Source organism: Stomoxys calcitrans, chromosome 4, assembly GCF_963082655.1.
Source record: "Stomoxys calcitrans chromosome 4, idStoCalc2.1, whole genome shotgun sequence".
Classification (NCBI taxonomy): domain Eukaryota; kingdom Metazoa; phylum Arthropoda; class Insecta; order Diptera; family Muscidae; genus Stomoxys; species Stomoxys calcitrans.
The window spans coordinates 130,997,442-131,011,193 of NC_081555.1; the positions used below are offsets into that span (position 1 = coordinate 130,997,442).

Here is a 13,752-nt window from a genome sequence, read left to right on the forward strand (position 1 = left end):
ATGGATTCAGATCACGGTTTATCACTGGAACGTCAGAACTCTCTTAGAAGCATCGAGACTAGACATTCTCGGTTTAAGTGATGTACGATGTCTGAGGCCACCGTAGCTCCGTGGTTAGCATGTCCGCCTATGACGCTGAACGCCGAGGTTTGAATCGGCGGTGATTTTCCCCTCCTAATGCTGGCAACATTTGTGAGGTACTATGCCATGTATAACTTCTCTCCAAAGAGGTGTCGCACTGCCGCACGCCGTTCGGACTCGGCTATAAAAGGAAGGCCCGTTATCATTGAGCTTAAACTTGAATCGGACTGCACCCTTTGATAGGTGAGAAGTTTGCCCCTGTTCTTTAGTGGAATGTTCATGGGCAAAATTTGTTGTTGTACGATATCTGAAATCCAGAAGTATGGATATTCAAGGTGGCTACCATTAAAATTTTTCAGACAATGAAATCCACCGAATAAATGGAGTCAGTCTTTTACTGTCGCCGAAAGCAAAGCGAACTCTTCTATCATACAATACTATATCTGAACACATCATGACGGCAAGATTAAATTCAAAATTCCCCAAAATCTCTATTGTACCATGCTACACCCCAATCGAACCCGATGAAGACGAAACAAAGGATCAATTCTATTCCCAACTCGACTCAGTGACACGCTCTCTATCAAAAGAAGACATTAAAATTGCTATGGAAGATTTTAATGCCTAAGTGGGCAATAAGAACAATAATCTACAATTAATTATGGGAATGCAAAGACTTGGCGATATCAGGAATGACAATGGCGATAGATTGGTTGCTTTCTGCGCAAGAAACCAGCTCTTTATTGGAGGTACAAAATTCCCCCATAAAAATATACAAAATATACTTGGAAATCACCGGATGGAAACAACCGTAATCAAATCGACCACAAACTGATCAGGAGACTCTTTCTGGGTTCACTAATGGATGTAAAAACTAGACGAGTAATGGATGTAAAAACGACATCGATAGTGGCCACTCTACGGCTACGTCGAGCCGTCATGAAAAGGACTCAAACAAAAAGTACAAAGTTCAACCTCTTAAGTCAAAAAGACCCCGAAACAGCGCGCGAATACAAGACAACGGAGAAGCTGCAAAATAATATCCATACATGGGCCGTCATAACAGCTGCATGTACGGAGACAGGATTCATTAAAAGAAGATTAGGTTACTTGCGAAAACAAAAAGTGGATAGGCCCCATGAACATCATTAAGGATCGAAAATGTCATCAAATAGAAGAAAACGTAAACAAAGAATGAATATAGAAAGAGAACAAGTTGACATCCTCAATGCCAAGTACTGCCAAACCTTATTCAGGGAATCCTGGTATGGAGACGCCCTCCTCTATCATAGGCATTGCTCGTCGATCCCAAAAACCAGGGATAAGAGAAAATAAAACACCGGAAACGTCTACGCAACGCTCTGCTACGGGCAAAATCAAGTGTAACAAAAACCGCAGCCAGGGCTGAATATCGAGCCTCCGCCTCGGTGGTCAAACGACTAGTTCGCAGAGATAAGGGCATATATTTTAATACACTGGCAGAGTAAGCCGAAAATGCAGATAATGTTGGAAACATTCGTGGTGTTTACGAGTCACTAAAACAAATGAGCGGCAACAATATAAGGCCAACGGCAATAATAAAAGATGAGGACGGATCGGAATTAACAACACCAGAACAGCTATTAGTCCGATGGCGTGGTTTCTTCAGCTCCGAAAGTCCAGCAATAGAGGACGTGAGCTCCGACCCTCCCAATCCCCCTGTGCGCGGAAATCCACATAGGGATATATCCACAGCCCCACCCACCTGCGAAGAAATTGAAAACGTTCTGGTCTCACTCAATAACTGTAAATCAGCCGGCCCTGACAATATACCTGTTGAACTGTTGCGGTATGGGGCACACCCCATAGCTCAAGCGATCTCCCCAATAATCAGAGAGGCCTGGGATACAAACGCTGTCCCCCCGGAATGGATGAAGGGTATCATGGCCACAATCCCAAAGAAGGGTGACCTCAATCAGTGTAAGAACTGGAGGGGGATTACATTGATAAACGAAATAAATAAAGTGATGACAAATCTTCTTCTGCAGCATATTTCGCCTGCACTTGACAGCATTGTGAGGTTCTTGTACCGACCTCATTAACTCGCTGCGCATAATCATTGAACAGTCTGCAGAACTTTATACACACCTATACCTTTTATTCGTCGACTTCAAGCGTGCCTTTGACACAGTTTCGAGAAGTTCAATGTGGAGCACGCTGTTGAATAAGGGCATCCCTGAAAAAATCGTGACACTAATTAGGGAGCTGTATAGGAATGCTGAAGTTTCAGTTCGTTTCAAGAGCCGACCTTTCGGGATCGACTAAGGAGTGAAGCAGAGTTGCATCCTGTCACCGCTATTTTTAATTTTATTATTAAATTCCGTTTTAGAAGCAACTAATGCTGAGGCACCCTATGGAATACGCTGGGACATAATGATGGCTTCGAATCCCGGCCGGGCTCAGCCAAATTTTTTTTCATTTTCACGTGTTTTGCCTGTTACGGCGAAGATCAATAAATTTCGCAATTTTTGTTTGTTTCTCTTTCGAGCTCAATGATCGGAGATTTTTCTTTGCAATTAATTTAACTTTGTATTACAAACATGCAAGCGTGCAACAAGTGCCACTGCATAGCATGTAACTCCACCCTTTGGTGAAAGGATTACCACCACTGAAAAAAGTTTTTAATGTTCTCGTTAGTATTAATAATTTTGTCAGTCGATTTTCAACACAGGAGACAAGATAGTCACATACAAAATACATTGGAGAGTACTGAGTGATCTCAAGTCATTGAGATAATTGCATCGTACCGCATTGGACCTGGTAAAACCACAATAGACCAGAAATCTAAAAGTTGCAAATTTTCCCATGAAGGAACAGTGGGGATCCAATTTTAATCACATGAGACAAGAATTTGTATCGTATTTATTGCGAAAACACCTTTATGATACAAATACCACATTAACCACGCTCGACAACCCTGTCTATTAGCTGTACTTGTCCCAATGCATGTGTTTTCGTGTAATGACAGATTTTTTATCTGCAACAATTACACAACTTCCATGGTATACACATGATTCTGTGCAACTCCTTTTAATTGCCGAGTGTGAACTGCTTGCCGCAGAGTGACATCACGGCTGAGTCCATAATTTCGCAATTGTCACCATCACTGAATATTTTTTCTTATGTTCTCGTGGGGATATCCACACTGGAAAAAAACAAAAGAGAGAAAAATCGTCACTTACCATCTGTGTCACTCAAATGTGCTTACGAAGCCCGTTGCCTTCGATTGAAATAGCTTCACTGCGTTTGGCTATCTCAGTCCCCATAAATAAAATGCTTTAGTTCTGTTTTTTTGTTATAACTTTAATAATGATATTCCATATTGATTATTTTTTAAATTTATAATATAAGGATTAAAAAGTGGGCGAGATTTTGGATTTTGCTATCATACACATTTAAATATATATGTAAAATATATAAGAGGGTTATGTACGAGCATGTAAATGGTTAGAAATGTGTGGAAATTGTCTGGCATATAAGACCATTTCCTTACTAAATATTAGGTAACATACATAATTAAAATTTACATTAAAAATTTAAATAAATATAACTAGATTTTTGTTTTGCAAAAATATACAGGAATTAACTACAGTGGCTACCATAAATGTATATTAAAATTTTATCATAATTTCAATGAAAATGTTCTATAAAAGTCCAATTTTGTCAATATTTGCCAAAAAATAAAATTTAAAATCAATTTTTTTGAAATTACTTTTTGACAAAATTTTCTAATGAAGAACGAAGAATTTTCGAGGAATTTTAGAAAAAAAATGTTTGGCGGAATTTTTTTTTAAAATTTAAATTTTAAATATAAATATTTTTTAAATTTTAAAAATAAAACCTTATAAAGGTTGGTTTTTCATGAGTTGATATTTTCAACGTGACAGCACTGGTTGATAATTGTGTTCAAACGTCTTCTGTAAAAGTGAAAAGTGTTCTCTATACTCTGCCATTTCATAACGGACAAACTTACAAACGAGCTACGACTGTAAATCTTGAAATTTATTATTAAAATTCGTGTTCTGTGATAACAGTTGATGGAAATCCACTGTTTTATCGAGAAATTGTGTTCATCAATAGGGCTCATTTCTGTTTAAAAAGGATACGTCAATGCAAATTTGTCCATGAACATTCCATTAGCGAACAGGGGCGAACTTCTCACATATCAATGAGTGCTATATGGTACTCAAATGAAAGGTCTATGAGAGTAGAGTAATGCATAACTTTCATGCGAAAAATTTGCTCCTAGGTTTTCTTGGGGGTCACCCCACCCTCAAAATGGGCAAAAATAACCATCGACACATAATATACATCAAATGAAATATTTTAGAGAGAAGACTACAGGATAAAATGGGATTTGAATAAAAGGAATTTGACAATGGAGTATGAATTTAATATTAATATTGGGGACCAAGACCTTTAACTGGACATGTATGTCGTGGCAATAAAGGTCTCCAACTATATGGTACTCAAACGAATGGTCTAGGAGAGTAGATTAAGAATTTGAAATACAAATTTAAGACAAAATTCTGGCAACTACTCAACCCAAGAAAAAACAACCGAAATGAATGAAAAACAAGTAAAAGCGTGCCAAGTTCGGACGAGCCGAATCTTGGGAACCCACCACCATGGATTCTGCAAAAAATTTCTACAAAATAAATTTAGTTAAAAGGCTTTTATTCTACATACCGAACTTCTGTCAAACCAGCAAAAATTAAAGCTTATAGGACTTTGGAAATATGGGACTCAAATGAATAGTATTTGGAAGTCGACCACGAATCTGATAACACTATTCCGGACAAACTATCTAGGGGACGACCCACCCGCATAACAACTTCAAAATAGGACGTATTTTCTTACCATGACAATTTGGCCCCTAAAGAGAGTGGATTTCGATAGTTTTGACAGTTTTTAGGGTCCATACCCCAAACCGGACATATTTGCTGAGTTTTGCAATAAGGGGTTTAAATGAAAGGTATTTGAGATTAGAAAACAAATTTGATACCCAATTTTGAGGCCAATGGCAATGTGGGGTTCAAATATATAATATTTTTGAGTAGAGCCCGGTGCTGATATATTTTCAGAGCTTAGTGTTTGAGGGACCACCCCACTCCCAAAAACGCCCCTAAATCGGGCATATTTACCGTAGATTATGAATATCCAAACGTGGGACCATGTATATGGGGCACCGTTCCTTCCCCAAAACACTCCCCAAAGGGTAAAAATTTACCGACCATGCCAATATGTGGCTCAAATGAAAGGTATTTGAGATTAGAAAACTAATTTGATAACCAATTTTTGGGGCAAGTGTTTGGGGGACGCCACATTCTATAAACTCTCCTTAAACCAATGCCAATGTGGTATTTGAGAGAGAGCACGATGCTGATATTTTTTTAAGGGCCAAGTGTCTGGGGGACCACCTCACTCCCGAAAACCCCGCTAAATCATACAAACGTATTAACCAATCATGGTAATATGGGGCTCCCACTGCCAAAATGTCGTATGACATGTCAACTTTAGCACATGTAGAGGTGTATATGTCGTGTGATACAAATGAAACTAACATACGAAAATCACAAAATCATATTTGCTCGTATTTTTAGGTTATGTCATACGAAAATAACATAGATGTGTGATAGCAAAAATGATGAATCATATGTAAATTGACAATTTTGACAAACATTTTACATATTACATGTGAATACAAAAAGTGGAATAATGTCATAAGACAACTGCATGCCGTCTAATAGAGGCTTAAGGCCAGTATGCACCTTTGGCGAAATGTTCATTACCTTAAGAAATGCATTGAGATATCCTGAACGAAATTTTCGTTACCGATACCGTTACCGAAAATTTCGGTTGCACGCACGCAGCTCAAATGATATTTTATTTGCGTAACAGGGTGACATATTGGGCATTGGTGAATTTTTCTTGCAACTGCGAATGAAAATGTATGTTTTCATCGGTCTATTCAACATGAAATAAAGTTTTTGCAAATAAAAACGTTTAATTTCAATACATATGCACTAAATTAGCCAAAAATGATTAAAATTCGGGCAAAATTATAAATCGATGTTTGTCGCCATCTTGTAATCTTCACACCTATTTTTCAGTGGCGACAAAATGTCTTGGCTGAAACCGAAAATTTCACTAGAGGTGCATACTCAGCTTTAGGCGAAAATTTCAATTTGCTTTATGTTACAGGGTGACATTGAAAACATTGGATTTTTTTGTTTCAAAAAAAGAAAACTATTGTTCTGATCATTTTTGCTCCATGTAATGGATTTATTTATACAAAATAGAGCTAATATTTATTTGAAAAATGCGTAATGCGACAAACAACGATTTATAATTTTGGCCGTTTTTTTTTTAATTTTTGGCTAATAATGTGCATATGTACTGAAATTAAACAATTTTATTTGCAAAAACTTTATTTCATGTTGCATGGAGCTATTAAAACATAAATTTTCATTCGTAGTTGCAAGAGAAAATTCACCGATGCCTATAATGTCACCCTGTTGCTCAAAGAAAATTTCATTTAAGCTGTGTACCTACAAGCGAAATTTACGGTAACGGTACCGGTAACGAAAATTTCGTTTAGGATTTGTCAATGCAATTCTTATGGTAACGAAAATTTCGCCAGAGGTGCATACTGCGCTTTACGACGAAGTTCAAAATAAGAATTTGCTGTTAAAGCTGAGTATGCACCTCTAGCGACATTTTTTGGTTGCAGCCAAGACATTTATGTCGCCACTGAAAAAAGGTTGTGTAGAATACTAGATGGCGATAAACATCGATTTATAATTTTGGCCGAATTTTAATAATTTTTGGTATATATGTGCTGTACTAATCGTTTTAATGAAAATAACTCTATATTATGTTGCATGGAGCTATTAAAATATACATTTTCATTCGTAGTTGCATGAAAAAATTCACCAATGTCTATTGTGTCACCCTGTTACTCAAAGAAAATTTCATTTGAGCTGCGTACCTGTAAGCGACATTTTCGGTAACGGTACCGGTAACGAAAATTTCGCTTAGGATATGTCAATGCATTTTGAATGGCAAAAAAAATTTCGTCAGAGGTGCATACTGCCCTTAAAATTTAAATTTTAATATGACCATGGTACTATTCATATAAGATACTAAATACATTTTGGTGCCACTATATAGGTTTATAAGCATAATTTAAGCCTCATTTTCAGAAATATTTTTTTTAAACTTCGCATTTTCACAAGCTTGAAACAGAAAAAAGGACAATCAACTCCTGTTTCCATAATGATATACATTTATAATAATTAAAAAAAAGAAAATAGAGACAAACTTATGCTTACAAACTTCTAGACTATTAGACAAGTAGTATAGGTATATGTAATAATTATTACATATAAACCTACCTACATTTATGTATATTATGTTCATTATGCTATGGGTGTTTTTGTTTTGGGTTTTTGCTAGTTTGGATTATTATTATATTGGAATCAAAATTGCATTAAATATTTAGTCCTAAACATTGAATGGGAGCGATAAGTTCGTGTTTTGTGTTTTTTTTTCCTTTAATATTGCACACTAGTTTTGTTATATGTATAGGGTGTTCTATGTTCTCTGGCTCATAATTGGTTAACCACATGGCCACATTTAAAGATTGCGGAAATGGCGCACAGCCAAATCCACTGGCAAATCGTAATCATACTTATTCAGGGCATCTATGGAACGTAAAGCATCACGAAAGCCTGTGCATGCCACATAACTGTTGGCCACATAATAATTGTCCACCAAATCGTTGCAGCTGAATACTAAATTAAGCCATTCCACCAGTTGATGGGAACTGAAAGAGAACACAGGCATATAATCTGTAAAAGTTTCTGAAATATTTTAACTCGTATAACTTACTTTAGGCCAGCACATACAAAGGCTTTGAAATGGGCATTATAGCTCCTCTTGTAGGGACGATGCATGGCTATAATGCTGCCCACTGTGCTGAGTAGATTTTGTTTGGCCGTCACCGCTTGCGAGTTTACAATGTCCAAATTGAAACTCTGTGAGAGTTTTCGTGCCGGTGTATTGTTGTACTCATCGCCATGTTTCAAGTAGTAATATTCCAATATCAACTCCCAGCCATGCATGGGCCTTGTGCTGCCGGATGTGAAAAAGCCTCCAACTTTACCCTCACTTCCAGTATCAGGCCAATTTGCACTGGACTCCATGCTTTCGACATCATCGTAACCAAAGGCCGATGAAGAGGTCATAAATGAAGCAGCATCATAATCACGTGCACGAAAATTATTTTCGGCCATAAAAACCGGGGACGGATTAAGGCATCGCATAAAAGGTACTATTAGACTTGATGTTACGGGCGGTGTGGACTCCACCCTCAGACCATGCTGTATTAACTTCAACAAAGTCATGGCGAAATTTTTTCGCACAGCAGTTGTCAGCTCTTTGCTCAGAGTGTTTATGGAGTCGCCACGTATGCGAGCACAATGAACTATGCGGCGATTGTTTTGTTGTTGCCAATTGTAGTAGTCCTCCAAATCGTCCTCATCATCATCCGAATCGGATGAAACTTGATAGGGTTTGAGTTGATGATGCTGTTGATTTATCGTTGCCTTGGCACGATTTCGTGTTCTCGTTGGAGGCATTGTGGTTAGAACACCATTGTGGGCAGATGTGGTTGCTGTGGGAGCAGCTGTTGTCTCTGGTGCCTGGGGTTTGGCTTTTTTCATCGATTTCCTTAATTTGGCTAGTTTCTCACGATCAAAACTAAGTGTAGCTGCCAATGAAGCGACTTCCTGGATATCCACCTCTAGTTGGGCACGTAAGTCTCTGTAAGGAGAGAAATAGAAAAACATAAACTTTAGTGAATTACTTAATTATGATGATTTTTCTTCTTCTATTATTAATATAAAACAAGTAAAAGCGAGCCGAATTTTATATATACTCTCCACCATAGTTGAAGTCATTGTGTAAAATTTCAGCCAAATCGAATAAGAATTGCGCCCTTTAGGGGCTCAAAAAGTAAAATAGGGAGATTGGTTTAAAAGGGAGCTGTATCAGGCTATAGACCAATTCAAACCATATTTGAGACGTATGTTGAAGGCCATGGGAGAAGCCATTGTACAAAATTGTCAGCCAAATCGAATAATAATTGCGCCCTCTAGAGTCTCAAGAAGTCAAGATCCCTGATCGCTTTATATGGCTGCTATATCAAAACATGGACCAATATGGTAAATTTACCATCCCAACTGACCTACACAAATAAGAAGTATTTCGAATCCTTCTAAATTTATCGTGTTTTCGACAGACAGACGGACATGGCTAGATCGACTTAAAATGTCATGGGGTCTTAGACAAATATTTCGAGGAGTTACAAGCAGAATGACGAAATTAGTATACCCCCGTCCTATGGTGGAGGATATAAAAATGAAACTGGTGCGCTTTGTTTCTTTGTTTGTCTGTTCCGTATAGACTCAAAAACGGCTGAACCTATTGGTGTTTTGGGGCCACTTAGTGACTTGGCCCTGAAAATATATATCAGGTTAGTGTTCTACTCTAAATTTGGATCCCAAATTGGTATACCCTACACTACTACTGTTGTACAGGGTATTATAACTTAGTGAATTTGTTTGTAACAACCTGAAGGAAAAGAGATAGACCCATTGATAAGTATACGTATCGACTCAGAATCACGTACTGATTCGATTTAGGTATGTCCGTCTGTCTGTATGTCCGTTTGTCTGTCCGTCTGTCCATGTAAATTTGTGTACAAAGTACAGGTCGCAGTTTTCATCCGATCGTGTTAAAATTTGGTACAGGCATGTTTTTCGGCCTAAAAAAGAAGCCTATTGAAGTTGGAAAAAATCGGTTCAGATTTGGATATAGCTCCTATATATATGGTCGTCCGATTTGCAGGAATATTGCAATAAAGTGGTCATTTGTTAACCGATTTTCTCGTAATTTGGCAGGAAGGATTTTCTTATGACTCATGATATACAGACGAATTTCATAGAAATCGGTTTAGATTTGGATATAGCTCCCATATATATTTTCGTCCGATTTGCAGTAATAATGCAATAAAGGGGTTATTTGTTAGCCGATTCTCTTGATTTTTTGTTAGAGTTTTCTTTTGACTCTCGACATCACTGGTGAATTTAATGGGAATCGGTTCAAATTGAGATATAACTCTCATGTATGTATATCGCCCGATTTTGACTCCTGGAGCCACTACAAGCACATTTGCTGACCAATCTTGCCAAAATTTTGTACAACGCTTTCTTCAACGACTTCCACAATGTCTATAAAGTTTGCTTGAAGTCGGTTCAGATTAAGGTAAAGCTCCCATATATATGTTCGTCCGATTTGGACTAATATTGCAATTATGTGGTCATTTGTTAACCGTTTCTTTCGAAATTTGGCAAGAAGGATTTTCTCTTGACTCTCGACATTACTAGTGAATTTCATAGAAATCGGTTCAGATGTAGGTATAGATCTCATATATATATGTATCGCCCGAGTTACAACTAGCTCATTTATTAACTAAAAAATTATGTACAACGCTTTCTCGGACGACTGCTACAGTATCTGAGAAGTTTAGTCGAAATCGGTTCATATTTAGGTATAGCTCCCATAATATTGGGTTGCCCAAAAAGTAATTGCGGATTTTTTAAAAGAAAGTAAATGCATTTTTAATAAAACTTAGAATGAACTTTAATCAAATATACTTTTTTACACTTTTTTTCTAAAGCAAGCTAAAAGTAACAGCTGATAACTGACAGAAGAAAGAATGCAATTACAGAGTCACAAGCTGTGAAAAAATTTGTCAACGCCGACTATATGAAAAATCCGCAATTACTTTTTGAGCAACCCAATATGTTTGTCTGATTTTGAAAAATATGTTAATAAAGCGCTCATTTGTTAACCGATTCTCTCGAAAATTGGCAAGAAGGATTATCTCTTGACTCTCGACATTAGTGGTGAACTTCATAGAAATCGGTTCAGATTCAGATATAGCCGCCATATTTGAATATAGCCCGAGATTGACCTCTAGAGCCACTGCAAGCGCATTTATTTACCAATGTTGCAAAAAATTTGTACAACGCTTTCCTCGACAACTATCACAATATCTGAGTTTGCTCAAAATCGGTGAAAATTTAGATATAGCTCCCATATATATACAATATTATCATTTGTCAACCGTAGTTATCACAGTTTGAACATATTTGCTCGATAATGTTATAGGGATTGTTTAACAACCCATCTGAAAACACTGCCGAGGTCCATCAAAATTGCTTCAGAATTTGATATAGCTCCCACATTGTACTAATAGGGTAGGTGTAGGGTATTATGCAATCGTCACCGCCCTACTTTTGCCCTTCCCTACTGGTTGTTTTTAGGTTACTGTAAATATATGCCGTTTCTGAAAATTAGGGTAAGGGGGATGGCACGCCCCCACTATCCTACATCATCTACTTCAGTATCTGTTTAATTTTTTTTTAAAGAATTTACCACAACTATTCTTCCAACTTACCCCCAATGATTTCCTTTGTTGGTCTTCTTTAGCGTATTCTTTTGGAATTCTTCTGGTTTGGCACCAAAATGCGTTGTGGCAAACATTTGCATTAAGATCGAAGCCTTGTCCATCAGACTGTGTGCCTTATGATGTAGACTTTCACGGGTCCCCGCCGACGCTGGATCGATCGCTGTAGAATTAGAAATATTCTTATTCAATTCGATTTGTCTACTAGCGACTGGAGATTTAAGTTTACCCTCAATATTGGAGTCACCATTGGCTGCGGTCACCTTTGGTGGGGACTCTTTGGGTTTAAGGGATTCCTTTTTCTTCTTTGCCGAATAGCTGTTATAGGCCTCGGAAAGTTTTTCCCCACCCCCGGTAAGTGTCTTCAGTTTACTCTCATCCGTATCGCATTGTAGAAAGGCTATAAAACGTTCCAAGTCGGTTATTTGTGTCTTCAATTGTGCCACCAGTTGTTCTTTCATTTTCAGCGGACCCACAAATTCACCGATGGCATTGTCCACTTGGCATTTCAGTTCTTCGGCTGTAAGTTCGGGTAATTTTTGTTCATCTACTTTAAAATTGAGTTTACTTTTGAGTTCATCTATGATGATTTTTTGCTTTTCCAAAAGGATATGTTGTGGCAGAACCGGAGCTCCAGATTCATAGGCAATTTTTTCGAGTTCTGTAAGTTGACTCTTCAACTGATCGATTAATTCAAATTGTTGTTTATTAAGGTGGGGTCCTTGGCTGTCGCCTTCTGTGTGATTCTGCAAAGAAGAGTCACTGCGACTTTGGGTTGTGTCTCTAAGATTGGAAGAATTGGGTTCAGGTATGCCCTGAAAGGCAAATTCTTCGAGATCTTTTAATAGCTGATCTCTTTCGTGGGGAGGGGCTTCCACTATTTGTCTGACTCGCAATTGGACATGGGCAAAGTGCGAAGTTAGGGCCATAAGGGAGGAGGTGAGCATTTCCTGTTCCTCTTCCAGAGATTTTAGACGACCAATTTCTACATCATCGCCGGCAGTTTGTGAGAATTCATGTTTATCCTGACTAATGTCGGATTGACTTAATAGCTCCAATTCCGACTCGGGGCTTAAGAGTTCCGATGAAGGTGTAACCGCATCATCGTAGTTGGCACCTAAAGGTGACCAACGTTCACTTAAGGGTTGCAAAGCATCATCAAAGTCACCTGCTGAGAATTCCAATGAGGTAGCATCCAAACCCGCTGCTTTGGTCTCGTGTGTTTGGGTAGGTGGCGGTGAGAGTACTACAACAGTGGAGGAAGAGGTGGAATTTGTTGTCTGATTATTTGTTGAGGATTGTGTTTCCCCATCAACAGTGGCGATTGCCATTTGTGAGAAATTTGCAAAGTCCTCTGAGGTTGGCTCCTCATTTTCTCTGAAATTCTCCTCACAACAGCTGTTACTCTCCACAATTAAATTTTCCAATGTATCAGTATTCATTTCGAGGTCTTCTTCTTTGATAGCCATGAATGTGTCGTCGTCATCATCACAATTCCTCTTTGTTGACCCTTCTCTGCCCTCTGTTGCTGCTGATAGGACATCATCCTTTTGTTCATCAAAGCCTTCGTCAAATTTTGCCTCAAACTGATATTCTTTGCCAAATTTACACTCAATTTTCTCACAATCCGTGGTATTCATGATTATTTTTGTAAATTTTCCACCTTTCCTATATAAACTCAAATCATTTTGTGCACTTTTCTTTGTTTTGCCACTCAATTTATAAACACTTTAAACACTTTTACACCAATGACAGTGTGTGAAGAAAAAATCAATTTTTTTTCTTTCAGTATGGTTATTTTCTCTTTGACAGTTTTAATAATTAAGTGGATGGTGGGGGTAAGGAATGACTGTATTTGCCCTTACACTCATATAACAGTACATTTTGACAGCTTGTTGCAATACAAACAACGGTAATTGTAATAGATTAAAGAGGGCACGTCTGTTAGCATAGCCGAAAACCACTAAGAGCAGAATACCGGTTTCTTTTAAAGACTATAAGTTGGGCAGTGTTGTATTTACCAAGACAATGGATACTTTACACGTTATAATTAGTTGCTCTTATAATGCCTATAGCCGAGTACTTTGTTTTTAGTT

The 13,752-nt window shown here is 37.8% G+C and overlaps 1 protein-coding gene across 1 annotated transcript; it reads right to left on the reverse strand.

The window, feature by feature from the left end:
* Positions 1-6,515: 6,515 nt before the first annotated feature.
* LOC106093136 (RUN domain-containing protein 1) lies at positions 6,516-13,487 on the reverse strand. Its single transcript, XM_013260138.2, has 4 exons — positions 11,886-13,487; positions 11,648-11,819; positions 8,014-8,946; positions 6,516-7,948 (listed from the first exon to the last, which is right to left on the reverse strand). Exons 1-4 carry the CDS (start codon positions 13,294-13,296, stop codon positions 7,759-7,761), a joined length of 2,706 nt encoding a protein of 901 aa, XP_013115592.2. The 5' UTR covers positions 13,297-13,487; the 3' UTR covers positions 6,516-7,758.
* Positions 13,488-13,752: the final 265 nt, after the last annotated feature.

Coding starts and splice junctions, on each gene's coding strand:
- LOC106093136 (XM_013260138.2), bottom strand. CDS start 13,296: ATGAATACCACGGATTGTGAGAAAATTGAGTGTAAATTTGGCAAAGAA. Junction 8,947..11,647: donor AACAAAGGAAATCATTGGGG/GTAAGTTGGAAG, acceptor CTCTCCTTACAG/AGACTTACGTGCCCAACTAG. Junction 7,949..8,013: donor TTTGTATGTGCTGGCCTAAA/GTAAGTTATACG, acceptor GTTCTCTTTCAG/TTCCCATCAACTGGTGGAAT.